Here is a 25,905-nt window from a genome sequence, read left to right on the forward strand (position 1 = left end):
CCCATGACAGACAGACAAGAACAGTGGCTGCTTAATAGAAAGATTGTCTAATAAAAAGCAAAAAGTCAAAGTCCTACAGTAGGAATAATTTAGTGTGGGGCTTTCAGCTTATCAAGTAAACTGATGATGTTCTCACAAATAGACAACAAGCACAAGTATGTTTTGAGAGACAAAAATGCTGACATTTTAGCCACCCCTGCTCCTTCCTCAATCCAAGGCACATTTCATACGTTGTATTGCAAAATAGGGGGGAAAAAAGCAAAATTTAAGTTGAACAACCTCAAAGCTAAGAAGTTAGGACACTTATTATGAAGGTGTATCAACATTCTGTCAGATCTGCAGGGATAGCTCATAGTACCAATCCAGAAGTATAGGACTCACCGTGAGAGCTTGAATCTCCTCCTCTGCCTCAGCTGTAGTCTCCTCCAATTCAGTTTTAGCCTCACGGAGCTGATTCTCTAGGTCTGATCGTGCAACTTGAAGGCCTGAAATCTGAGATTGTCTCTCCTGGAGGGTCAACTGTAATTCTGTTAATTGTTGTTTCAGTTCCAGCTTTTGTTCTTCATGCTCTAAGCTAACCTGCAGAGAAACAGCAGCAGCGGACTATGACTTACTAATAAGGAAATGGAGAGTACAGTTCTTATATTTGTTCATTTCAAAATAGAGGCCTATCAGAGAACTGCACTCGGGGGGGGGGGGGGGGGGGTGTCTACACAGCAAAGTAATTTTGTAATAACAGCTGTTATTCTGAAATAACAATGAGAGCATCTACACAGCAATTCCATTATTTCAAAATAATTTTGAAATAACGGACAGCTTATTCCAACTTCTGTAAACCTCATTCTACGAGGAATAATGCCTATTCCAAAACAGCTATTTTGAAATAAGGCATGTGTAGATGCTCCACTTCTTCTATTTCAAAATAACCCCTCACCAGGGCCATTCTAAGTTATTCCTCCTGGGGCTCTAAATCGAGATAGCACATCTACATTAGGGAAGCCTGCCTCAGACTAATTTTGAGGCTTCCCTGCAGTGCAGATGTGCTATTTCGAAATAAGCTATTTTGGAATAACTATTCCAGAATAATTTATTCTGAAATAACTGTGGAGTGTAGAGGTAGCCTGGGATTGCATGGCAACACTCCAATGTAATGTCAGATTTGGATGGCTTGGTTTAAAAAAAAAAAAAAATCAGACATGAGGATAAGTATCCCCAGGATGCTGCTTCATCCAGCACTTGAAAACACTCATTTGGTTTGAAAAATGTTCAAAGATAAAATTATATGGCATTCCGAAATGGAAACTAGGATATGAGAGTAATGCCATCTGTTATAAATATATATCAAATGTTGATTTAAATAATTGTGACAATATGAAAGTTAAAGTATAATTTGTGTGATTATCTTCCATAGTTGCAAGATAATCTATTGCATTTGAGGTTCAGTAAGAAGAAATTATCAATATTACCTTGAATATATAAGAAGATCTATTTCCTGCACTGATGCAACATCATGGCAGATCCTAATTACCGTGGCAGAGTTGAGAAAATAGTTTAAAGAAAGAGTTCCAATTTAACTTCCTGCTGCTGGCTCATTTATATGCCCTCCAAGGATTCCCCTGGGGCAAAAATCACCATTCAAGCTAAAATACTTTATATAAGATGCCTGACTCCTCATATTATTGCAAGTGAATCTGCCCATAATATTGCAGATCTGTGAACAACAGACCTGCCAGAAAACCTCACACTAATGTCTAGCAGCTTGTGGCTAATTAAAGGAATGACATTGGACATCCCAAACATCTTAGCCAAAGTAGAGTTCTGTCTTCCTTAAGAATTAGAGGAGAGACTGCAGGGAAGGAAAAAGAAAATTAACCTGGGAACATGAGGTGGTTCCAACCTATTTCTGCCCGCTGTCCTTTTTATTCAAAAAGAATATAAAAATTTGATTCTTCAAGTCTGCAACTGAACAGAAATGAATTACCCAACTAAGCATATATACTGTACCCACCACCATTATATCTGGGCACTGTTACAGGAGGTTATACAAAAGGATATAAATGAATATGGTTCTAAGAAAGCAAGCTGATCTAGAAACTCAGACTCTGCCAGTCTAAGAAATAAAAACCCAAAATAGTCATGCATAACGCTTTCCAGAAAGCGGTACATTTCTACTGTTACAGAAAATGATGCAAAAGTGGGTCATTCAGCTTGTCATTATCCTGAAGTCCTGAAAAATAAAACTACTACTTAATTGTAATTTTCACAGCTCTCCTTGGAATGGGATATACCCAACTACATCAGTCTGCAAAGGATTAAATTTTCACCTCTCGCAGTCTAGTCTCTAATTCCAACAGCCGGTTCTTATCAGTATGTTCCTGAAGACTTATCTTCTCCAATTGCTCTTCTAGTTTTTGGTTCTGGGCCTCTAACTTCCCAGCCTGTGTTTCCAAGTAGAACTTCTGCTGTCTGAGCTCTGAGATCATCTCCTCCTGGGCTTTCCTGATAGGAAAACAAAAAGCAGCATAATTAAGATACATTTAGATTGTGTAGTTTCATTGGCATAAAAGTTTCCTAGTAAGCAGAATGGGATCATACCACAATTAGCTTTTTCTATTTTAAATTTCACATCCCCTTTATGTAAAAAATATGGTCTTTTATGGCGGCTTCTGCATAGATCCCCAGATGATTAAACTAAGTAAGTGCATCAAGTAGCTCAGATTTCATGGTTTTGCAGGCTGTATATCTGCTTGTACATGGAGAAAAGTGAACACCAAACCTTGGAAACCTACAAGAATGCTTGATCTACAACTCATTCTTAGCTTTCACATTTTCCTTGTCATTTGTTTTTCCATCTGGGGAAGAAATGTATGGAAGTTACTGCTCCCAGCATTGCGACATTAGATTTCCAATTTAAACATCAAAGGAACTGACACTGGCTTCACTGCATACAGATTAGTTCTGAACCTTGGAAACTTGCTAGGAAGCCAGTCTGACCAATGCTTTAGCAAACTTTTGCTCTGACAAACTCTCATGTATGCAAAGAACACACAATTAGTTCTCCCAAAATATTCACACTCTGGTAACATCTGCTACAGGCAATTATCTATATTTTCACTGAAGACTTGATAGATGCCCTAATTGAAAAATAATAGAAAAGCTTTTTCTGAATTAGTGGTGGCACTATTACAATCATATTGTAATACATTTGAAAACTTCCATTCAGGTTCTTCACAGAGCTTACCGACATGAATGAACTCATATGCAGAAAAACACTGAGATAAGTGGTATTATCCCTCTCCCAGAGAAATCATGTGGGTTGGCCAGGATCACATAACAGAGCTAAAAATAGAACCCAGAACTTCTGAGTCACATTCCTGTGCTTTAACAAAATCATCCTTTCCCCCTTTTTAACCTCCCTCAGCTGATTACTGACAGCCATAACTGTCCAACTAGCCTGGGAAACAGTAGAATGAGAAATGACTCCATCTCCTTCATTCATTAGCTTTCTTAGCTACTGATAGAACAAAGGCTAGTTGGATTCCATGTTTCCTTGAAGGCTCTAACTGCTAACTGTCCATTTTGATGATGCTCAGTTTTATGGATTCAAATATGGTTTAATCACAGATTTTCCTCTCCATGGATCATCACCTTGTAAGTGGTGGAGAGGCTTGAGTGTTCCAATGACCCTGAGAGCGATGCTGCCTGGAGTCATGTGCTCCCTTAGGGTCACCCATGACAGAACCATCATGGGCAAGGTTCCAGACAAAGCGTGAACCAAAAAGCCCTCAATGGCAGAGCAGACAGAGGATAACTGCACAATGGAGGTGAAACTATTGTGTAATGTTACAGCAGCTGTGAAGGTGGATGAAGGCTGCAGCAGATAGAGGATCTCCAATTGTCATGGTGTCCATGCCATTGGTTTCTAGCCCTCTATCTGTCAAGGACAGTGTGGTGACTGTTGTGCACCCATCTCCCCACTTTAAAAGAAGTCCCGCACAGGCGTCTTCCAGTTTTTGGGAAAACAGCACCTGCACAAGTCAAAAGTCTGGTGGCGATTAGCGAGTGGCGATGGGAAGAGGACAGTGAGATCTGGAAATTCCTAGTCACAGACCAACACGCAGGTGGTGGGTGTGTGATTCAGTCGTCTTGCTCGAGGACTGAGGCAGGTTGAGCATCTCGGCTGCTGCACCCATGACTGAGCAGTCCTCTTTAGGGCCCACTCTGCTCACCCCACATGGGGAGGGGGCTAGAAAAAGTGCCTTAAAATAGTCTTCCCTCTTCCCATTGGCTGGATAGCCACATCCAGCAGGATCACCACCCCAGCAGTCGAAAACGTAAGAAACTTTTCAACTTTGGAACCTGGAACACATGCACCCTGATGGACAAGTCAGACAGTGACCGACCAGAGCGACACATAGTTATCATTGCTCGTGAATTCAATCGGTTTAACATCGATATTGCTGCCTTGTCTGAAACTAGAAGAGCTGATGAAAGACAGGTGAGGGAGGAGAAAGGAGGATACACCTATTTCTGGAAGGGAAAATCTTTAGATGAACCTCGATTGTATGGAGTAGGCTTTGTTATAAAGAAGAAGCTCGTAAGGTGCCTCTCTGAGCTGCCAGTAGGCATCAATGAGCGGCTTATGACGCTCCGATTTAGGCTCACCAAAAACCAACAGGTAAGTATTGTGAGCGCCTATGCACCAACAATGGACACCGGTGAGGATGTAAAGGAAGATTTCTACTCTCAGCTGGAAACCATTTTATTGGAAACCCCTAAAGAAGATGGGATCATTCTTCTGGGGGATTTCAAGGCACGTGTTGGACGAGACTCAGACCTGTGGAAAGGAACAATTAGGAAAGAAGGAGTTAGCAAAAGCAACTCGAATGGAATCCTGCTCCTGACCAAGTGTGCTGAACATGAACTTATCACTGTAGTGGGGCTCTATTTGATAACATGGGACCGTGGGCGGCCAAAGTCCGCCCACGTTCTAAAAGCCCCTCCCCTAGCCTTGCAGGAGGGACAACTGGACCCATGTCCAACTGGTTACGGGGGACAAATAATGACAAAAGGCTCAAGGGGTGCAGGTCACAGGTGTAAAAAAAGGGAACCAGATGGGGACACCGAGCAGAGAACCCCGGACAGCACCCACTGCTCCTTGAAGCTGTCAAGGGAGCCAGTGGACGCCGCCCAGAGGAACTCTGCTCGGATACGTGACACAAGGGAGGAACAGAAATAGGCCCCACAGTCGCAAGGAACCCCCTCATCCAACATCCTTCTCCTGGTATTGTATATGGTGGCTTTAGCCAGGGCCAGGAGGAGATTGACGAGGCAGTCCCGCAATTTTGTGGGGCCACGGATAAGGTGTGCGTAAATGAAGAGGTGAGGGGAAAAGTGCAGCCAGAACCGCAATAAGAGGTTCTGGAGGAGCCGGAATAGGGGTTGCAACCTGGCACATTCCAAATATGCGTGCGCCAGGTTTTCCCTCACGCTGCAAAAGGGGCAGCTGTCCAGGAGAGGGGTGAACCGTGCCAAGTACACACCCATGCTCACGGCTCCCTGAAGGAGCCGCCAACTAATGTCCCCGATGGGCCGCGGAAATAGGGTGGAATACATGCTGGCCCATGGGGGTCCCCCACCCTCTACGGGTCTTAGATAGTCCTGCCACTTGGCATCGGGGCGGGACATGAGGGTGGGGAAATGCAGAGGGTGGAGCACGAGCGTGTACAGATGTTCTCTAGGCGTGGTTAGAAAGCACGATAAAAAGGGGCCAGATTAAAAAGGGATGGAGGGTTTGCAGGAAGGGAGGGGCGGGGTATACAGATGGTGGTCCGTGAACGGGGCTGGCCGGACGCTGGAGGAGTGGGCTCATGCCAGATGGGACCAGGAGAGGTAAATGCGATCCAACCGGGAGTGACTCGACCGCTCGTCCCCCACCCGGACGTAAGCAAAGGTGGTGCTGTCATCCAGGTGGTGGTCTCGCCAGACGTCCACCAGGGAGTGATGGTCCACAATCTCCCTGAGGACGTCTGCTGCAGCCTAGCAGTTCGCGAGTCCTACACGGTCCCGGTCATCGAGGGTGGTGTTGAAATCTCCACCCAGGACCAGGCACTCGCGAGGATCCAGAGTGCCGAGGAAGGTGGCCGCCTGCCGGTAAAAGGTGACCTGGTCCGGGCCTGCGTTCGGGGCGTAGACATTGACCAAGTTCAACGTCAGCCCCTCCACGCGGGCCCGGACGTGCAGCAGGCGGCCTGGGACAACCTTAGCGGTCCCCAGCACCTCGGGCCGTAGGGCAGGGGAGAACAGGGGGTATGTCTACACTACAAAGTTAGTTCGAACTAACGGACGTTAGTTCGAACTAACTTTCATAGGCGCTACACTAGCGCTCTGCTAGTTCGAACTTAATTCGAACTAGCGGAGCGCTTAGTTCGAACTAGGTAATCCTCATTTTACGAGGATTAAGCCTAGTTCGAACTAGCTAGTTCGAATTAAGGGGTGTGTAGCCCCTTAATTCGAACTAGTGGGAGGCTAGCCCTCCCCAGGTTTCCCTGGTGACCACTCTGGCCAACACCAGGGAAACTCGTCTGCCCCCCTCCCGGCCCCAGACCCCTTAAAGGGGCACGGGCTGGCTACGGTGCCCGTGCCAGGTGCAAGTCTGCCAGCACCCAGCCAGCAGACCCTGCACCTGGCACGGCTCAAGCCAGCCACCCGATACCCCCCAACCCTCCTCCTCTTCCCGGGACCAGGCTGGCGGCTCCCGGGAGCTTGCCCGGGACCGCAAGAGGCGGGCACCCGCCTGGGCTAGTGTGGACATCGTGGACTTCGTCCACGATCTCCGCACTAGGCACAGGAAAGTGGCCGTCTAGGGCAGGAGAGCTGCCAGCATGGCCACCCAGGAGCAGGTGTGCATGAAAATCAAGGGGGTCCACTGAGACCCCCGACCCTGAGCCCTGAGCTTACAATGGCCGTCCTGGGTCAGACCAAAGGTCCATCTAGCCCAGTAGCCTGTCTGCCGACAGCGGCCAACCCTAGGGACCTTGGAGGGGATGGACCAAAGACAGTGACCAAGCCATTTGTCTCATGCCATCCCTCTCCAGCCTTCCACAAACCTTGTGCAGGGACACCACTCCTACCCCCTGGCTAATAGCACTCCATGGACCCAACCTCCATGACTTGATCTCATGTCCCTTTAAACTCTGTTCCAGTTCTAGCCTTCACAGCCTCCTGCAGCAAGGAGTTCCACAGGTTGACTCTTTGCTTTGTGAAGAAGAACTTTCTGTTACTAGTTTGAAGCCTGCTACCCATTCCTTTCCTTTGGTGTCCTCTAGTCCTTCTTTATGGGAACTAATGAAGAACTTTTCTTGATGCACCCTCTCCACCCAACTCCTGCTTTTAGAGACTTCTATCCTGTCCCCCCTCCGTCTCCTCTTTTCTAAGCTGAAAAGTCCCAGTCTCTTTAGCTTCTCTTCATATGGGACCTGTTCCCAACCCCTGATCATTGTAGTTGCCCTCCCCTCTCCCACCCTCTCTCTTCCCCTCTCCCACCTCCTTTTCCCAGTCTCCCAGTTTTGTTCAATAAAGACAGATTCCATTTTTGAACACAATTGTCCTTTATTTTGTACATCAAGAAAAGGGGCTAGGAAAGGGTAAGTGGAAGGAGGTGAGGGAGGAATGGGGTACGAGCCCCCGATGGGGAGGACTGGGGTGGCTCTGCGGGCTCCTCGGGGTGGAAGCTCTCCTGCAGCCCCCCGATTGCCCCCTCTCCCCAGATGGCAGCCTGCGGCAAGTGCAGCCGGGCTGATGGCCGAGTGCTGTGATGTGCCCAGTGTGGGCACTCCGGGCACTCCAAGCCAGGACTGCTTTGCAAGCGGGGCACCCCTGAGAACTGTCTGTCCGGGGTGCGGGTCGGGTCCCTTTAAGCGCAGCCCTCGGCTAGCCTGAGACAGCATCTCCACGCTCTAAGTCCTCCTCTGATGCCCTGCCGGCACTGCTTCCGGCCATCCTTAAGCCTGGTTCAGGGTCCACTTAATGTGGACATGCTAGTTCGAATTTGCAAAACGCTAATTTGAACTAGTTTTTAGTTCTAGACGCGTTAGTTCGAATTAGCTTAGTTCAAATTAACTAATTCGAACTAAGTTAGTTTGAATTAGCACTGTAGTGTAGACATACCCAGGGTGACCACCCCGGCCGAGCGAGCACCGAGTGGCTAAAATGCACCCCGTCCCCCCACTCCAGCCGCCAGCCAGCCTCGACAGCTGGAGTCATATGGGTCTACTGCAGGAAAGCCACCAAGTACCCCCCCTCCCGAAGGAAGGAGTGCACCCGGCTCCTGCGGAGACCCACCCTACAGCCCCAGGCATTCAACGTAGCGATGGTGGTGTACTTCATGGCAAGGGCTGGGGTGGATCCTCATGGGCGGGGTGATCGTCGGCCTCCCGCAGGCCTTGCAACAGACCGCTCCCCGACCCGAAGGCGAGGAGATTTGGAATTTGCATGGAATTTGTGGGCCCGCCGTAGGCTGCGATGTCCCACCTCTTGGTCCCTCTCCCCTCCTGCAAGAGGGCCCTTGTGGCCCCCAAGATAGAATGGAAGTCCCCCCAGCGCCGAAGGGCGCGCTCCACCTTCCCTTTAGCCCCGCGGGTTTCCGCAAGGAATTGGCGGAGCTTGGCCCCCAGCGCTGAGGGGGTACCGGACGTTTCCTCTGTCTGGGCACCCTGAAGGACCTCGCGGGCCACAGAGACGGGCAAACTGGGGTCCGAGCTACGGCGCGGCGCCAAGAATGATGGCACCGCACTGCCCGGTCCTGACCCACAGCAAGGGAAGGGGTGGCGGAGGGAACAGAGCAGCTCCTATGGAACTGGGAATTGGGGACACAAATACCACCCCCTGAGAGCCGCCTGCAGGTAACGGGAACGAAACCGCTCCCGTGGGGGTGGCAGTAATAGAGGGATGTAAGGGCAATTGGGAAGGGACAGGCATCACAACGGAGGCGGGAACGGAGGGGGGTTGTGGGGGAGATAGCGGGGGAGCGGATTCCACAGCAGGGGCGGGAAGAGGGGCGGGCTCAGGGCCGGGCAATGGGTCAGGGGTAGGAAAGAAAGCATCGGTAACGGTGGGGGAAGGATCGGGAACGGAAGGGGATTTGGGGCTGCAAACAGGTTCATAAAGGGCAGGGTCGGGACCAAGGGCGTGAGCAGGGGGGAGGGAAGGGTTGGGACGGGAAAGGGAATGGGCATTTCGGGCAGGGTCAGAGGGATGGTCTCCCGAGTTTGGGCCACCGAGCTGCGGCGCCTCCCCAGTGGGAACTAGGGTGGCAGGGACAGGAAGGGTGGATTGTTGTCCTGCCCCATCCAAAGAAGAAGGGGGGACCCCAGGCTTGAGACCCGGCCGCTCGGCACCGGTCGTCGCCCCTAAAGGCTCGACAGTTTTGGCCCCGGTGCTCGGGCTGGTGGGTAGCACCAGGAGGTGCCCCAAGTGTAAGGACGGGGTCGACCACCGGGGGCATAGGGTGAGGGTCAGAGTCAGGGAGAGGAGGGGGCGGCGCCACAGTGGCATCGCCCAGACCGAGGCCCGCTGGTGGAGGGCCGTCATCCCCCTGGGTAAGCGGGGTCAGACCCAGGGCCTCGATCTCCTCGAAGATGGAGCTCAATTCCATCCCCTCAGCCCCGGAACACTCCCCGCCAACCGCCGAGGCGACACTTACCTCGGTGGTGACTGCGGGGGGTTCAGCTGGTACCAGGCCTGGAGGAGCTCCACCCGAGGCCTCCTCAGGAGTGGGCTCCGCAGGGGGAACGATGTCGTCCCCCCGCGCTGCCACGGCATCCTCGGCCGGCGCCTCCTGCTGTCACTCGTCGGGGGAGTTCTCGGCAGCATTGGCCCCCCTCGGGATCTTACAGAGGGGGGCCTTCCCACCTTCCTCATCGGAGGGGGGAGATTGAGTCCGCAAACGGCGGGATCTCCGCTTCCCCCGACGAGCGTCCAGCCCTCTGAGGCGGAGGTGGAGGGCTGGTCGGCAGGGGCAAGGCGGGGGGGCGCAATTGATCTTGGGAGGGGCGTTGAGGCAGGGGAGGGAGAGCGGGGGGGAGGGAAACCTCCATCTGGGGGGAGCCCTCTCCCTCGCCCGGCAACGGCTGAGCCACCCTCTCCTCCTCGGGCCCTGCAGTGCTGGATGGAGCGGAAGCAGGGCCCGCCTGCTCACTCGGGCACGCCGTCGGTTAGAGGAGGGGCAGCCGCAGAGGCCGGACTACCGGGGGGGGCTGGCAGTGGTAGGGCCGGCGCCCTCCCGGGCCCCGGGGGGCCCAGACGCCTCCCCTGACCAGGCCAAGAGGCAGTCCCTCCGAACATGCCCCATCGCCTGGCAGAGGAAGCACCGGGCCTCACCTGGGGTATGTCTACACTACCCCGCTAGTTCGAACTAGCGGGGTAATGTAGGCATACCGCACTTGCAAATGAAGCCCGGGATTTGAATTTCCCGGGCTTCATTTGCATAAACTGGGCGCCGCCATTTTTAAATCCCTGCTCGTTCGAACCCCGTGCCGCGCGGCTACACGCGGCACGAACTAGGTAGTTCGGACTAGGCTTCCTAGTCTGAACTACCGTTACTCCTCATTCCACAAGGTTTCGATGTGGGGCGAGGCGGCGACCTGGAGGCAACGGACTCCATGCCTCCTGGTCACGGTGGGAAAGGGGCCTCGGCCACCAGGGATGGAGCTGGAGGCGGCGGTCGGGGCTGATGATGCGGCGGCACACTGGGGGGGCGGCAGCGGCCACCTGGGTGTACGCTCTGGGGGCTGGAGGTGGATCACCCCCAGAGCCGGTGAGGGGAACAGCAGGGGAAGGAGGGGCTGCGGTAGATGGCTGGGCTGCAGTGGCCGCAGGAGTTTTAACTTTCCGGGCTGGGCCTTTGCCCTTCTTCCCCCCTCGGCCTTTTTTTCTGGCCGAGGTAGAGGGTCCACCCATATCAGGGGGGACATCGGCCGTGGCAGGCGCGGGGCCCGGGTTAGGGGTCAGGAGGTCAACCGCAGCATTTGACAGGGTCAGTGGCACCGGGGGACCTTTGGGACCTGTGAGGTTAAGGGAGGAGGCCAGAACCTCCTCCATCATGGTGGAAGGGGGCAGGCGCTGGGGGAGGTGGGAATTGTGGGGAGGGGGTAGGAGAACTCCTCCCCGGCTTTGAGTCGGCAGGGGAGGAGTGGGAACCAGTAAGGGAAAATGGGGAAGGCGGACATCCACTCTTCTTGGGGGGGATAAGGGGGGGGGTCAATTGGAAGGGAAGGGTTGAGGAGAGGTGCCAGCCACTCCTCCCCGCTAAGATGGAAGCTGGGGAGGGGGGCTGTGACACTTGTGGGGAGTAGGGGGACCGGGAAGGGGGGATGGCGGCCGCTACTCCTTGCCGGCTATAGGCAAAGGAGGAGGGTGCAAAGCAAGGGGCGGAGGGAGGGGAAGGGAAGGGAAGGGTGAGGGGCAACCACCCCCTCCTGCCAAGTTATTGGCAGGGAGGGAGGGCGCTGATAGGGGGTGGGCACTCATGGGGAAACTGAAAAGGGTATGTCTACACTACCCCGCTAGTTCGAAATAGCGGGGTAGTGTAGGCATACCCAAAGGGACTAGCAGCCACTCCTCTCTGTAAAGATACTGCGTGGGAGGGGGCGCTAGAGGGAGTGGTAAGGATGCAAAGGTGGGCGGGGGGGGGGAAGCAGCCGCTCCCTCCTGCTTGACTGTTTGCAGGGAGGAGGGGCACTGACAGGGATAGGGCACAAGCAAGGGACCCGAGAGGGTTTGAGGCCAGCGGCCACTCCTCCCCGCAAGGCTGGAAGCAGAGGAGGAGGGCGCTGGCAGGGGGTCGGGTAACAGGTGCAGGACGGGGGCCGGCTCCTCCGGATGCACTGGGATACAGAAGGGGACTATGGGGCCGTCGGGGGGGAGTGCAATGTGCAAGGGGGCTAACTAAAAAGGAGGGGGAAGGAAGGGGTCGAGAGCCCCATGCGCTGAGCGAGTGCTTGGGGATCCACCCAGTCCCCCCTGTCGTAGTTCAGGAGGTCTCCGACCATGGTGGTTTCTGCCAGGATCAGCCTCCGGCGCACCGAGGGAGACTCCACCACCTGCACGCACAAGGCTGGATTGTGGAGCAGGGGCTCCGCGAGGAGGTCTGCCCCCTCGGAGGCCACAACGGACCTGGTCGCCGAAAACAGCTTCCAGGTCTGGAGGAGGTCCTGGTAGAATTCCGGCAGTTCTGAGAGGTCTCGCGGAAGACCCCTCAGGTGGATAAAAAAGAGCTGCCGGTCGTATCGGAGCCCTCGGAGGCGGCGGAGGAAGGCGCGCGCCAAGGTGCCCCATGCCGGACTACCTGCACTAAAGAGGAGTCTTTGCAGGGCCTGGAGGCAGAAGGTCCGGACCTGGCTGCGCACACAGACCAGGCCCTGACCTCCCTCATCCAGGGGGAGGGACAGGACCCCTGCAGAGACCCAGTGCAGTCCTGGCCAAAAGAACTCCAAAGCTGCCCTCTGGAGCTTGGCCAGGACCTCCGGGGCCGGGCGCAGGGTATTGAGCCGGTGCCAGAGCATGGACAGGACCAAGTGATTTAGCACCAGCGCTCTCCTGCGAAGGGAGAGGCACCGGAGCAGTCCTGCCCATCTCCGCAACCGCTCACCCACCCTGGCCTCCAAACCTTGCAAGTTTTCCGGTGGAGAAGGATGCGTGGCGGATAAATAGACGCCCAGATAGAGCAGCGGACCCGCGCTCCACCTGATGGCCTGAAGCTCGGGCGGGAGGGAGCCGGCCCGCCACCCATCCCCGACCACCAGGCTAGAGCTCTTGACCCAGTTGACCCGGGCAGAGGAGGCTGCCAAGTAGATGGCTTGGCAGGCCTCCACCCGCGCCAGGTAGCCCAGGTCCTGGACCACGAGGAGCACGTCATCGGCGTACGCCGACAGGACCAGCCGCAGCTCCAGCTCTCGGAGCACCAACCCCGTCAGCCTCCTATGGAGGAGACGGAGGAAGGGCTCGATCGCCAGAGCGTACAGCTGGCCTGACAGCGGACACCCCTGATGTACCCCCCGCCCGAAGCTGACCGGCTCGGTCACGGTCCAGTTGAGCCTGACCAAACACTCCGCGAGGGCGTACAGCACCCGGAGAAAACCCACAAACCGGAGCCCGAAGCCGAAGGCCTGCAGGGTGCCCAGGAGATACCCGTGGTCCATCCTGTCGAACGCCTTCTCCTGGTCCAGGGACAGGAGGGCGAACGACAAGCCGTCCCTACACCCAAGCTCCAAGAGATCCCGGACCAAATACAAGTTATCAAATATACTACGGCCCGGGACGGTGTAGGTCTGGTCGGGATGGATCACGTCCGCCAGCACGGACCGCAGTCGCAGTGAGATGGTTTTCGCTACGACCTTGTAGTCCGTGCTGAGGAGCGAGACGGGACGCCAGTTCCCTAGGTCGCGGAGGTCCCCCTTCTTCGGCAATAGGGCGAGCACTGCTTGCCTGATGGGGTGGGGCGCTGAGTGGCCGCCTGCTGAGGCAGAGGATGAGGAACCCCTCCAACCACCATGTTGGGCTACGGCTGACCCTGCCCAGCCCCCTGACCAGAAGCCAGGGGGCGGGGCCAGAGCTATAAAAATGCAGCCGGTGGACTCCGTCAGGACTGGGCCTGCAGAGGGGCCAGAAGCTTGCTCAGGGCTGGGAGCCTGGGACTAAGACCTGGCCAGGTCCTCCCACCTTCTTGTGGCCAGAGGCTGACTACCTGCTCCCTATCTGGGAGGCCGAGGCCTGGCCCAGCCCACCTACCCTAGCAGACCCTGTAAAGAAACCCGAGGGCCAGCCTGATTCCATGCCCCAGCCCCTGCCCAGGTACCGGGAGAAGCTGCTGCTGCTGCCAAGGCCAGAGGCTTGGCCCGAGACCCCGACAGAGACCCTGTGGACTGGCCCAGACGCCTGCACCAGGAGACCGGCTGAGCCCCGCAGACCTGCAAGCCACTGGGACCCCAGTGGGATGAGACCACTCTGGACTCCCTGCCTACGCCGCCAGAAACCCAGGTACCAGCTGAGGGGGAGAAAGGAAGTGGCCCAGGGGTTAGTGGCGGCTGTTAAAGGCCCCAAGGCCGGCACGTTTCAGGCTGGAGCCCCTGCTGAGCCCGTAGCAGCCAGAATTGCTACTCCTAGGGTCCTGGGCCGGGGCGCAGTGGAGTGGGTGGGCCTGCACCCCCCCCCCACCTACTGGGTGGCAGTCTCCCCCTCTCCACTGCCACAGGTGATTAGCCTGCACCCCTCCTGAACAAGGAGCCCCCAAACCTGATCTGTTGGTTTGCTTGGTGCCATGCCCTGAACCAGGGCCTGGCCAGTCCCTAGAAACAGACTGCATGTACTTCTTTGCTGCCACGCCCTGAACCAAGGGCCTGGCTGAGTTATAAACTGACTCATGGATTGTTCGTTGCCACGCCCTGAACCAGGGCCTGGCCTATCCCTGAAAAGGGGCTTTGTGGACTTGCTGCCTACCCTAGGGCTGGGCCTGCATAGCTAAGCAGACTTTGTTGTGTGCGGCCCGCCTGAAACAAGGCCGGGCATGGACTTGTGACATGGGTTTGGCTTAAAGGGACAGTGCAGTGGGGCGGAGTGGCTGCCCACTGACTCAGAGGAGGAGGAACCCCTCCGGGAAGCCAAGCTGGCTACAATCACAAACACCCTTTTTTGACAAAAGGACAAGTTCAAAACATTTTGGAGACACCCACGTTCAAAGTACTAGCATCTTCTCGATTAGGTCATAGTTCATGCTCGAGATCACATTTGGCGTACTTCTCTCGAGCCATCATAGAATACTAGGACTGGAAGGGACCTCGAGAGGTCATCGAGTCCAGCCCCCTGCCCTCATGGCAGGACCAAATACTGTCTACACCATCTAACCTACTCTTAAATATCTCCAGAGATGGGGATTCCACAACCTCCCTGGGCAATTTATTCCAGTGTTTGACCACCCTGACAGTTAGGAACTTTTTCCTAATGTCCAACCTAAACCTCCCTTGCTGCAGTTTAAGCCCATTGCTTCTCATCCTAACCTCAGAGGCCAAGATGAACAAGTTTTCTCCCTCCTCCTTATGACACCTGAAAACTGCTATCATGTCCCCCCTCAATCTTCTCTTTTCTAAACTAAACAAACCCAATTCTTTCAGTCTTCCTTCATAGGTCATGTTCTCTAGACCTTTAATCATTCTTGTTGCTCTTCTCTGGACCCTCTCCAATTTCTCCACATCTTTCTTGAAATGTGGTGCCCAGAACTGGACACAATACTCCAACTGAGGCCTAATCAGCGTAGAGTAGAGCGGAAGAATGACTTCTCGTGTCTTGCTCACAACACACCTGTTAATGCATCCCAGAATCATGTTTGCTTTTTTTGCAACAGCATCACACTGCTGACTCATATTCAGCTTGTGGTCCACTATAACCCCTAGATTCCTTTCTGCCACACTCCTTCCTAGACAGTCGCTTCCCATTCTGTATGTGTGAAACTGATTGTTCCTTCCTAAGTGGAGCACTTTGCATTTGTCTTTATTAAACCTCATCCTGTTTACCTCAGACCATTTCTCCAATTTGTCCAGATCATTTTGAATTATGACTCTATCCTCCAGAGCAGTTGCAACCCCTCCCAGCTTGGTATCATCGGCAAACTTAATAAGCGTACTTTCTATGCCAATATCTAAATCGTTGATGAAGATATTGAACAGAGCCAGTCCCAAAACAGACCCCTGCAGAATCCCACTTGTTATGCCTTTCCAGCAGGATTGTGAACCATTAATAACTACTCTCTGAGTATGGTTATCCAGCCAGTTATGCATCCACCTTATAGTAGCCCCATCTAAGTTGTATTTGCCTAGTTTATTGATAAGAATATCATGCGAGACCGTATCAAACGCCTTACTAAAGTCTAGGTATACCACATCCACCGCTTCTCCCTTATCCACAAGGCTTGTTCTCCTATCAAAGAAAGCTATCAGATTGGTTTGACATGATTTGTTCTTTACAAATCCATGCTGGCTGTTCCCTATCACCTTGCCACCTTCCAAGTGTTTATAGATGAATTCCTTAATTAATTGCTCTATTATCTTCCCTGGCACAGAAGTTAAACTAACTGGTCTGTAGTTTCCTGGGTTGTTCTTATTTCCCTTTTAATAAATGGGCACTAGATTTGCCCTTCTCCAAAGATTATATCTAGAGTCTCAGATACCTCCTCTATCAGCTCCTTGAGTATTCTAGGATGCATTTCATCAGGCCCTGGTGACTTGCGGGCATCTAACTTTTCTAAGTGATTTTTAACTTGTTCTTTTTTATTTTATATCCTAAACCTACCCCCTTCCCACTAGTATTCACTATGTTAGGCATTCCTTCAGACTTCTTGGTGAAGACCGAAACAAAGAAGTCATTAAACATCTCTGCCATTTCCAAGTTTCCTGTTACTTTTTCTCCCTCCTCACTGACCAGAGGGCCTACCCTCTCCTTGGTCTTCCTCTTGCTTCTAATGTATTTATAAAAAGTCTTCTTGTTTCCCTTTATTCCTGTAGCTAGTTTGAGCTCATTTTGTGCCTTTGCCTTTCTAATCTTGCCCCTGCATTCCTGTGCTGTTTGCCTATATTCATCCTTTGTAATTTGTCCTAGTTTCCATTTTTTATATGACTCCTTTTTTATTTTTAGATCATGCAAGATCTCGTGGTTAAGCCAAGGCGGTCTTTTGCCATATTTTCTATCTTTCTGACACAGCGGAAATGCTGTGACAAGTGCTGAGCAGGTGCAAGCTGATCAATGACAAGTGCTGAGCAGGTGCAAGCTGCAGGTTCAAGATCTGAAGGATCCCATTAAGCATGACCACTTCCAAGCAGTATTAGAAGAAAAGCTTCCTTCAGTTTCTTCCAGAAACTCTGATGAACCTTGGCGCCAGCTGAAAGCAGCAATCATTAATAACTGTGATGATAGGCTACCACACCAGAAAACATCAGGACTGGTTTGATGAGAATGATGTTGAAATTGAGCAGCTCATCAATGAGAAGAGCACTTTGTGCTTGGCAGAATGATATAAATTGCAAGACAAAGAGAGAAGCCCATGCTAAGGCAAAGGCAGAAGTCCAGTGTAAAACCAGATAACTCAAGAACTAAGGGTATGTCTACACTACCCCGCTAGTTCGAACTAGGAGGGTAATGTATGCATACCGCACTTGCTAATGAAGCCCGGGATTTGAATTTCCCGGGCTTCATTAGCATAAGCGGGGAGCCGCCATTTTTAAATCCCCGCTGCTTCGAACCCCGTGCAGCGCAGCTACACGGGGCTCGAACTAGGTAGTTCGGACTAGGTTCCTATTCCGAACTACCGTTACTCCTCGTGAAACGAGGTGTACCGGTAGTTCGGAATAGGCACCCTAGTCCGAACTACCTAGTTCGAGCCCCGTGTAGCCGCGCTGCACGGGGTTCGAAGCAGCGGGGATTTAAAAATGGCGGCTCCCCGCTTATGCTAATGAAGCCCGGGAAATTCAAATCGCGGGCTTCATTAGCAAATGCGGTATGCATACATTACCCTCCTAGTTCGAACTAGGAGGGTAGTGTAGACATACCCTCAGAGACTGCAGTTAGTTTTCTCTTTTTTTTTCTTCCTTCAAGCTCTCTTGTGGTAAAAGAGCTTGGGGGTACCCCTCTGGAAGAAGTTCAAGTGCTTCTTCCTGGGTCTAAGAAGGGTTTTTTACACTTGGTGGTGGCAACCTATCTCCCAAGGCCAGGGAATCTGTGACCTTGGGGAGTTTTTAAGCAGAAACATACAGAGGCAAGGTATTTAAGGTCTCTTGCGAGCCCCCACCTTCTGCACTCAGAGTGCCAGAATGGGGAACAACCTTGACATGGTGGCAGTGCTGGTGGGATCATTTTGAACCAGGAACACAAACCTCAGGATTTTAAAAGGACACTTTTTTTTCCTCTTTTGCTGTTTGGAAGTTTTGGGACTTTTTTCCCTTCTCTTGCTGCCTGATGGGGGAAAAGGTACACAGAAGGTTAAACTTGCACAGCCAGAGAGTCCAAACCAAACAGTGGTGTTTTTTTTTCCCTCTAGCTTTCGGGGCAACTGGACAGCTAGGCTAGAGTAGGGCACTGCAGCAGCCCAGTGCATGCATTTGTGGTTGGGCAGAGTAGCCCTGGAACAACGAACTTTCCCTAAGTGACACACCAAGGTGAAAACAGCCTCATATTAGGGAGAGAAGTCCACCTCCAGGGAAAACTCATACAACGAGGTGGAGGGACAGGAGAATGTCCCTGTGAGGCCAGGGGAAAGTAAAGTTGTGGGGGCAGCAGCAGAGGGTGGCAGCCATGCCCCTCCCCTACCACTGTCTTCAGGGTGGGAGAGTGTCCTTATGGGAGGCAGATCTCTAACTCAGGCCGAGATGGAGTTCTTCCTGCAGATGAGGTGCTTAGAAGCAGAAGAGAGAGAGAAGCAAAAGCATTTGGAAAAGAAAGTGGAAGTGGAGACAAGGCACTTAGAAGCAGAGGAAAAGCAAAAGTGTGTGGAGGTGGAAGTAGAAATGAATTCGTTAGACGATGAACTGGACAAAGCTAAGAAGTTGGGCACTCCAACTACACTGACTAAAGACCCTGCTCCAATGAATGCTCCCCAAACCAAGAAATACCCGGTGTACCAGGTAGGAGATAATGCAGAAGCCTTGGTGAATTGTAAAAGACCAGTACACGATGGAGCTCAGATCACAACTCAGTGAACCCTTAACAGAAGTAGCAGCTGAAATGCCTGGGGAACACACAAATAATTATGAACTTTTTATGGACTTGTTAAATAAGAGGCCAAAATTAGGATGGGGCTCACCGCTGAACATGCCCATTGCTGTTTCAGAGCCCTAAGGTGGAAACCACATGTGGCATTGCCCCAACATGCCTACCAGATTAAAAACATACGAACATAAGAATGGCCATACTGGGTCAGACCAAAGGTCCATCCAGCCCAGTACCCTGTCGGCCGACAGTGGCCAATGCCAGGTGCCCCAGAGGGAGTGAATCGAACAGGTAATGATCAAGCGATCTCTCTCCTGCCATCCATCTCCACCCTCTGACAAACAGAGGCTAGGGATACCATTCCTTACCCATCACGGCTAATAGCCATGAATAGACTTAACCTCCATGAATTTATCTAGTTCTCTTTTAAACCCTCTTAGTCCTAGCCTTCACAACCTCCTCAGGCAAGGAGTTCCACAGGTTGACTGTGCGCTGTGTGAAGAAGAACTTCCTTTTATTTGTTTTAAACCTGCTGCCCATTAATTTCATTGGGTGGCTCCTAGTTCTTATATTATGGAAACAAGTAAATAACTTTTCCTTATTCACTTTCTCCACACCACTCATGATTTTATAGACCTCTATCATATCCCCCCTTAGTCTCCTCTTTTCCAAGCTGAAAAGTCCTAGTCTCTTTAATCTCTGCTCATATGGGACCCGTTCCAAATCCCTAATCCTGTTAGTTGCCCTTCGCTGAACCTTTTCTAATGCCAGTATATCTTTTTTGAGGAGACCACATCTGTACGCAGTATTCAAGGTGTGGGCGTTCCATGGATTTACATAAGGGCAATAAAATATTCTCCGTCTTATTCTCTATCCCATTTTTAATTATTCCTAACATCCTGTTTGCTCTTTTGACTGCCGCTGCACACTGTGTGGACGTCTTCAGAGAACTATCCAGGATGACTCCAAGATCTCTTTCCTGATGAGTTGTAGCTAAATTAGCCCCCATCATATTGTATGTATAGTTGGGGTTATTTTTCCCAATGCGCATTACTTTACATTTATCCACATTAAATTTCATTTGCCATTTTGTTGCTCAATCACTTAGTTTTGTGAGATGTTTTTGAAGTTCTTCACAGTCTACTTTGGTCTTAACTATCTTGAGCAGTTTAGTATCATCTGCAAACTATGCCACCTCACTGTTTACCCCTTTCTCTAGATCATTTATGAAAAAATTGAATAGGATTGGTCCTAGGACTGACCCTTAGGGGTAACTAGTGGTGTTCCCCCTCCATTCTGAAAATTTACCATTTATTCCTACCCTTTGTTTCCTGTCTTTTAACCAGTTCTCAGTCCATGAAAGGATCTTCCTTCTTATCCCATGACAACTTAATTTATGTAAGAGCCTCTGGTGAGGGACCTTGTCAAAGCCTTTCTGGAAATCTAAGTATACTATATCTACTGAATCCCCCTTGTCCACATGTTTGTTGACCCCTTCAAGGAACTCAAACAGATTAGTAAGACATGATTTCTCTTTACAGAAACTTTGCCCAACAAATTACGTTCATCTACGTGTCCGACAATTTTATTCTTTACTATTATTTCAACTAATTTGCCCGGTGCTGACGTTAGACTTACCGGTCTTTAATTGCCGGCATCGCCTCTAGAGCCCTTTTAAAATATTGGCGTTACCTTAGCTATCTTCCAGTCATTGGGTACAGAAGCTGATTTAAAGGATAGGTTACAAACCATAGTTAATAGTTCCACAATTTCACATTTGAGTTTTTTCAGAACTCTTGGGTGAATGCCATCTGAGCCCGGTGACTTGTTACTGTTAAGTTGATCAATTAATTCCAAAACCTCCTCTAATGACACTTCAATCTGTGACAAGTCCTCAGATTTGTCACCTACAAGGGACGGGTCAGGTTTGGGAATCTCCCTAACATCCTCAGCCATGAAGGCTGAAGCAAAGAATTCATTTAGTTTCTCTGCAATGACTTTATCATCTTTAAGTGCTCCTTTTGTATCTCGTATCAGAGGGGTAGCCGTGTTAGTCTGAATCTGCAAAAGCGGCGAGGAGTCCTGTGGCACCTTATATATAAGGTGCCACAGGACTCCTCGCCGCTTTTGTATCTTGATCATCCAGGGGCCCCACTGGCTGTTTAGCAGGCTTCCTGCTTCTGATGTACTTAAAAAACATTTTGTTATTACCTTTTGAGTTTTTGGCTAGCTGTTCTTCCAACTCTTTTTTGGCTTTTCTTATTACATTTTTACACTTAATTTGGCAGGCTACGTCTAGACTGGCATGATTTTCTGCAAATGCTTTTAACGGAAAAGTTTTTCCGTTAAAAGCATTTGCGGAAAAGAGCGTCTAGATTGGCACGGATGCTTTTCCGCAAAAGCACTTTTTGCGGAAAAGCGTCCGTGCCAATCTAGATGCAGTTTTGCGCAAGAAAGCCCCAATTGCCATTTTCGCCATCGGGGCTTTTTTGCGCAAAACAGTTTTTAGCTGTCTACCCTGGCCCTCTTGCGCAAAAGCATTTGCGCAAGAGGGCTTTTTCCCGAGCGGGAGCAGCATAGTATTTGCCCAAGAACACTGACAATCTTACATTAGATCATCAGTGTTCTTGCGCAAATTCAAGCGGCCAGTGTAGACAGCTGGCAAGTTTTTGCGGAAGTTTTTGCAGAAAAAAAGCACCTGCTTTTGCGGAAAAACTTGCCAGTCTACATGCAGCCACAGTGTTTATGTTCCTTTCTATCTTCCTCACTAGGATTCGACTTCCACTTTTTAAAAGATGTCTTTTTATCTCTCACTGCTTCTTTTACATGGTTGTTAAGCCACGGTGGCTCTTTTTTAGTTCTTTTATTGTGCTTTTTATTTTGGGGTATCCATTTAAGTTGGGCCTCTATTATGGTGTCTTTGAAAAGTGTCCATGCAGCTTGCAGGGATTTTACTTTAGTCACTGTACCTCTTAATTTCTGTTTAACCTCCTCATTTTTGGATAGTTCCCCTTTCTGAAATTAAATGCCACAGTGTTGGGCTGCTGAGGTGTTCTTCCCACCACAGGAATGTTACATGTTATTATATTATGGTCACTATTTCCATGCGGTCCTGTTATAGTTACCTCTTGGACCAGATCCTGCGCTCCACTCAGAACTAAATCGAGAATTGCCTCTCCCCTTGTGGGTTACTCTACCAGCTGCTGCAAGAAGCAGTCATTTAAGTTATCGAGAAATTTTGTCTCTGCATTTCATCCTGAGGTGACATGTACCCAGTCAATATGGGGATAATTGAAATCCCCACTATTATTGAGTTTTTTATTTTGATAGCCTCTCTAATCTCCCTTAGCATTTCATAATCACTTTACTGTCCTGGTCAGGTGGTTGATAATAGATCCCTACTGTTATATTCTTATTAGAGCAGGGAATTACTATCCATAGCGATTATATGGAACGTATTGATTCATTTAAGATTTTTACTTCATTTGATTCTACATTTTCTTTCACATACAGTGCCACTCCGCCCCTACCCCGCACGACCTGTTCTGTCCTTCCGATACATTTTGTACGCCGGAATGATTGTGTCCCATTGCTTGTCCTCACTCCACCAGGTTTCTGTGATACCCATTATCAGTATCCTCCATTAACACGAGGTACTCTAGTTCACCCATCTTATTTTTTAGACTTCTAGAATTTGTGTACAAGCACTTTAAAAACGTGTCACTGTTTATTTGTCTGCCCTTTTCTCATATGTCAGATTCTTTTTTTAGGTGAATGTTTTTCATCTGATCTGGCTCATACTTTATCCTCTTCCATCCTCTCCTCCTGACTAAAACCTAGAGACTCTCTATCAATAGACTCTCCTCTAAGAGACGTCTCTGTCCAATCCACGTGCTCCTCTGCATCAATCAGCTTTCCCCCATCTCTTAGTTTAAAAACTGCTCTGCGACCTTTTTAATGTTAAGTGCCAGCAGTCTGGGTCCATTTTGGTTTAGGTGGAGCCCATCCTTCCTGTATAGGCTCCCCCTATCCCAAAAGTTTCCCCAGTTCCTTATAAAGCTAAACCCCTCCTCCCTACACCATCTCATCGACGCATTGAGACTCCGAAGCTCTGCCTGCCTACCTGGCCCTGTGTGGGGAACTGGAAGCATTTCTGAGACTGCCACCATAGAGGTCCTGGATTTCAATCTCTTTCCTAGCAGCCTAAATTTGACCTCCAGAACCTCTCTCCTACCCTTCCCTACGTCATTGGTACCTACATGTACCACGACCACCGGCTCCTCCCCAGCACTACACATAAGTCTATCTAGATGCCTCGAGAGATCCACAACCTTCACACCAGGCAGGCAAGTGACCATACGGTTCTCCCGGTCATCGCAAACCCAGCTATCTATGTTTCTAATGGTCGAATCTCCCATTACTAACACCTGCCTTTTCCTAATGACTGGAGTTCCCTCCCCCGGAGAGGTAACGTGAGTGCGAGAGGATATCCCAACATCTGGAAGGAGGGTCCCAACTATGGGAAGGTTTCCCTCTGCTCCCGTTGACTGCTGTCCTTCCCTGAGCCTTTCATCTTCTTTAACAGTGCAGGGGCTGTCTGACTGGAGGTGGGACAATTCTACAGTGACCCAGAAAGCCTCATCAACGTACCTCTCTGCCTCCCTCAGCTCCTCCAGTTCAGCCACCCTGGCCGCCGAAGCCTGTACGCGGTCTCTGAGGGCCAGGAGCTCCTTGCACCAAATGCACACATACGCCACCCACCCATAGGGCAGGTAATCATACATGCTACACTGGATGCAGTGAACAGGATAGCCCTCACTCTACTGCTGGGCTTCTGCCTGCATTCTCTCCTACAGCTACCTAGGTTATTGATAGGGTTTTTATTTAAACCAGGAAGGTTTGGTTATAGTTTAGTTTAAAGGTTTTAAAGAATGGCAAGTGTATCTCACCCCCTTTCCCCCCTCCCTCTCGAAACTCCCAGGCCTTCCTGATAGTCCTACCCCCTGACTAAGGCTCAGCCAATGAACAGAGGCTTCTAGATTTTAAACTGTGTTTAGAAGCATACAGGTTCCAATTGCCGGCCACAGCACACGGTCCTTTAAAACACACACACACAAACACAAGCTCAGCACACAGCAAGTAACCCCCAAACACAAACACACACTACCGACAGCCACTTACCTCAAAGGTCCTTGTGATGGGCTGGACTAGACCCCAGCACCTCCTACAGGAGGCTAGCGGCCTTGCTGCACCCCATCCCAGGAGGAGGAGTGGAGAAGAGGTCCTCTGGGCACTATAGAATGGCTGTCTCTTTGGCAGCCAATCAGGCCCCAGCAGAGGGGTATAAAAGAAGCTGCAGGGCTGGGGCCTGGCAGTTCCCTTCAGGAGCTTGACCCAGCCAGGTCTATACCCTGACTGGGAGATCAGCACTACAGCTAGCTCCTAGTGTGAGCTGAACCTAGATCTGGGTAAGACCCAGACGCAGTGGCCAAAGACCAGCCACAAGCAGATACTTACTAGCACCGTGGACAGGGCTAGTCAGGCCCTGGTTCCAAGACTTTGAGGGCAACTGGACAACCAGGCAAGGACCCTGCACGGTGCCACTTGGCCGCAGTGGAGCGCTCACCAGCAGGTGGACCCATTACAGTCCCGTATTTGCTCCTCCTTCACCTGGAGAACTTTCTCTCGAAACTCCCTGGGTACGTCTACACTACAACGTTAATTCGAACTAAGCTAATTTGAACTAACGGATCTACACTAAAAAACTAGTTCGAATTGGCGTTTTGCTAATTCGAACTAGCATGTCCACATTAAGTGGACCCTGAACCGGGGTTAAGGATGGCCGGAAGCAGTGCCGGCAGGGCATCAGAGGAGGACTTAGAGCGTGGAGATGCTGTCTCAGGCTAGCCGAAGGCTGCGCTTAAAGGGTCCTGACCCCCACCCCGGACAGACAGTTCTCAGGGGTGCCCCACTTGCAAAGCAGTCCTGGCTTGGAGTGCCCAGAGTACCCACACTGGGCACATCACAGCACTCGGCCATCAGACCGGCTGCACTTGCCGCAGGCTGCCATCTGGGGAGAGGGGGCAATCGGGGGGCTGCAGGAGAGGTTCCACCCCAAAAGCCCACAGAAACAGCCCAGTCCTCCCCATCGGGGGCTCGTACCCCATTCCTCCCTCACCTCCTTCCACTTACCCTTCCCTAGCCCCTTTTCTTGATGTACAAAATAAAGGAAAATTGTGTTCAAAAATGGAATCTGTCTTTATTGAACAAAACTGGGGGAGACTGGGAAAAGGAGGTGGGAGAGGGGAAGAGAGAGGCTGGGAGAGGGGAGGGCAACTAAAATGATCAGGGGTTGGGAACAGGTCCCATATGAAGAGAGGCTAAAGAGACTGGGACTTTTCAGCTTAGAAAAGAGGAGACGGAGGGGGGACAGGATAGAGGTCTCTAAAAGCAGGAGTTGGGTGGAGAGGGTGAATACAGAAAAGTTCTTCATTAGTTCCCATAAAGAAGGACTAGAGGACACCAAAGGAAAGGAATGGGTAGCAGGCTTCAAACTAGTAACAGAAAATTCTTCTTCACAAAGCAAAGAGTCAACCTGTGGAACTCCTTGCTGCAGGAGGCTGTGAAGGCTAGAACTAAAACAGAGTTTAAAGGGAAGTGAGATCAAGTCATGGAGGTTGGGTCCATGGAGTGGTATTAGCCAGGGGGTAGGAGTGGTGTCCCTGCCCAAAGTTTGTGGAAGGCTGGAGAGGGATGGCACGAGACAAATGGCTTGGTCACTGTCTTCGGTCCATCCCCTCCAGGGTCCCTAGGGTTGGCCGCTGTCGGTAGACAGGCTACTGGGCTAGATGGACCTTTGGTCTGACCCAGGATGGCCATTGTAAGCTCTGGGCTCAGGGTCGGGGGTCTCAGTGGACCACCTTGATTTTCATGCACACCTGCTCCTGGGTGGCCAGGGTGGCAGCTCTCCTGCCCTAGCCGGCCACTTTCCTGTGCCTAGTGCGGAGATCGTGGACAAGGTCCACGATGTCCGCACTAGCCCAGGCGGGTGCCCGCCTCTTGCGGTCCCGGGCAAGCTCCCGGGAGCCGCCAGCCTGGTCCCGGGAAGAGGGGGAGGGCTGTGGGGCATCGAGTGGCTGGCTCGAGCCGTGCCAG

The 25,905-nt window shown here is 51.2% G+C and overlaps 1 protein-coding gene across 1 annotated transcript in view; it reads right to left on the reverse strand.

The window, feature by feature from the left end:
- LOC102451575 (citron rho-interacting kinase-like) overlaps nucleotides 1-25,905 on the reverse strand; it is a 358,679-nt gene that overhangs the window by 207,907 nt on the left and 124,867 nt on the right. The window contains exons 13-14 of the mRNA XM_075897800.1: nucleotides 2,325-2,499; nucleotides 382-579 (exon numbers count right to left, since the gene is read on the reverse strand). Of these exons, the coding sequence (XP_075753915.1) occupies nucleotides 382-579; nucleotides 2,325-2,499 (373 nt within the window). The remainder of the gene's footprint in view (nucleotides 1-381; nucleotides 580-2,324; nucleotides 2,500-25,905) is intronic.

This window comes from Pelodiscus sinensis, chromosome 15, assembly GCF_049634645.1.
Source record: "Pelodiscus sinensis isolate JC-2024 chromosome 15, ASM4963464v1, whole genome shotgun sequence".
Lineage (NCBI taxonomy): Eukaryota > Metazoa > Chordata > Testudines > Trionychidae > Pelodiscus > Pelodiscus sinensis.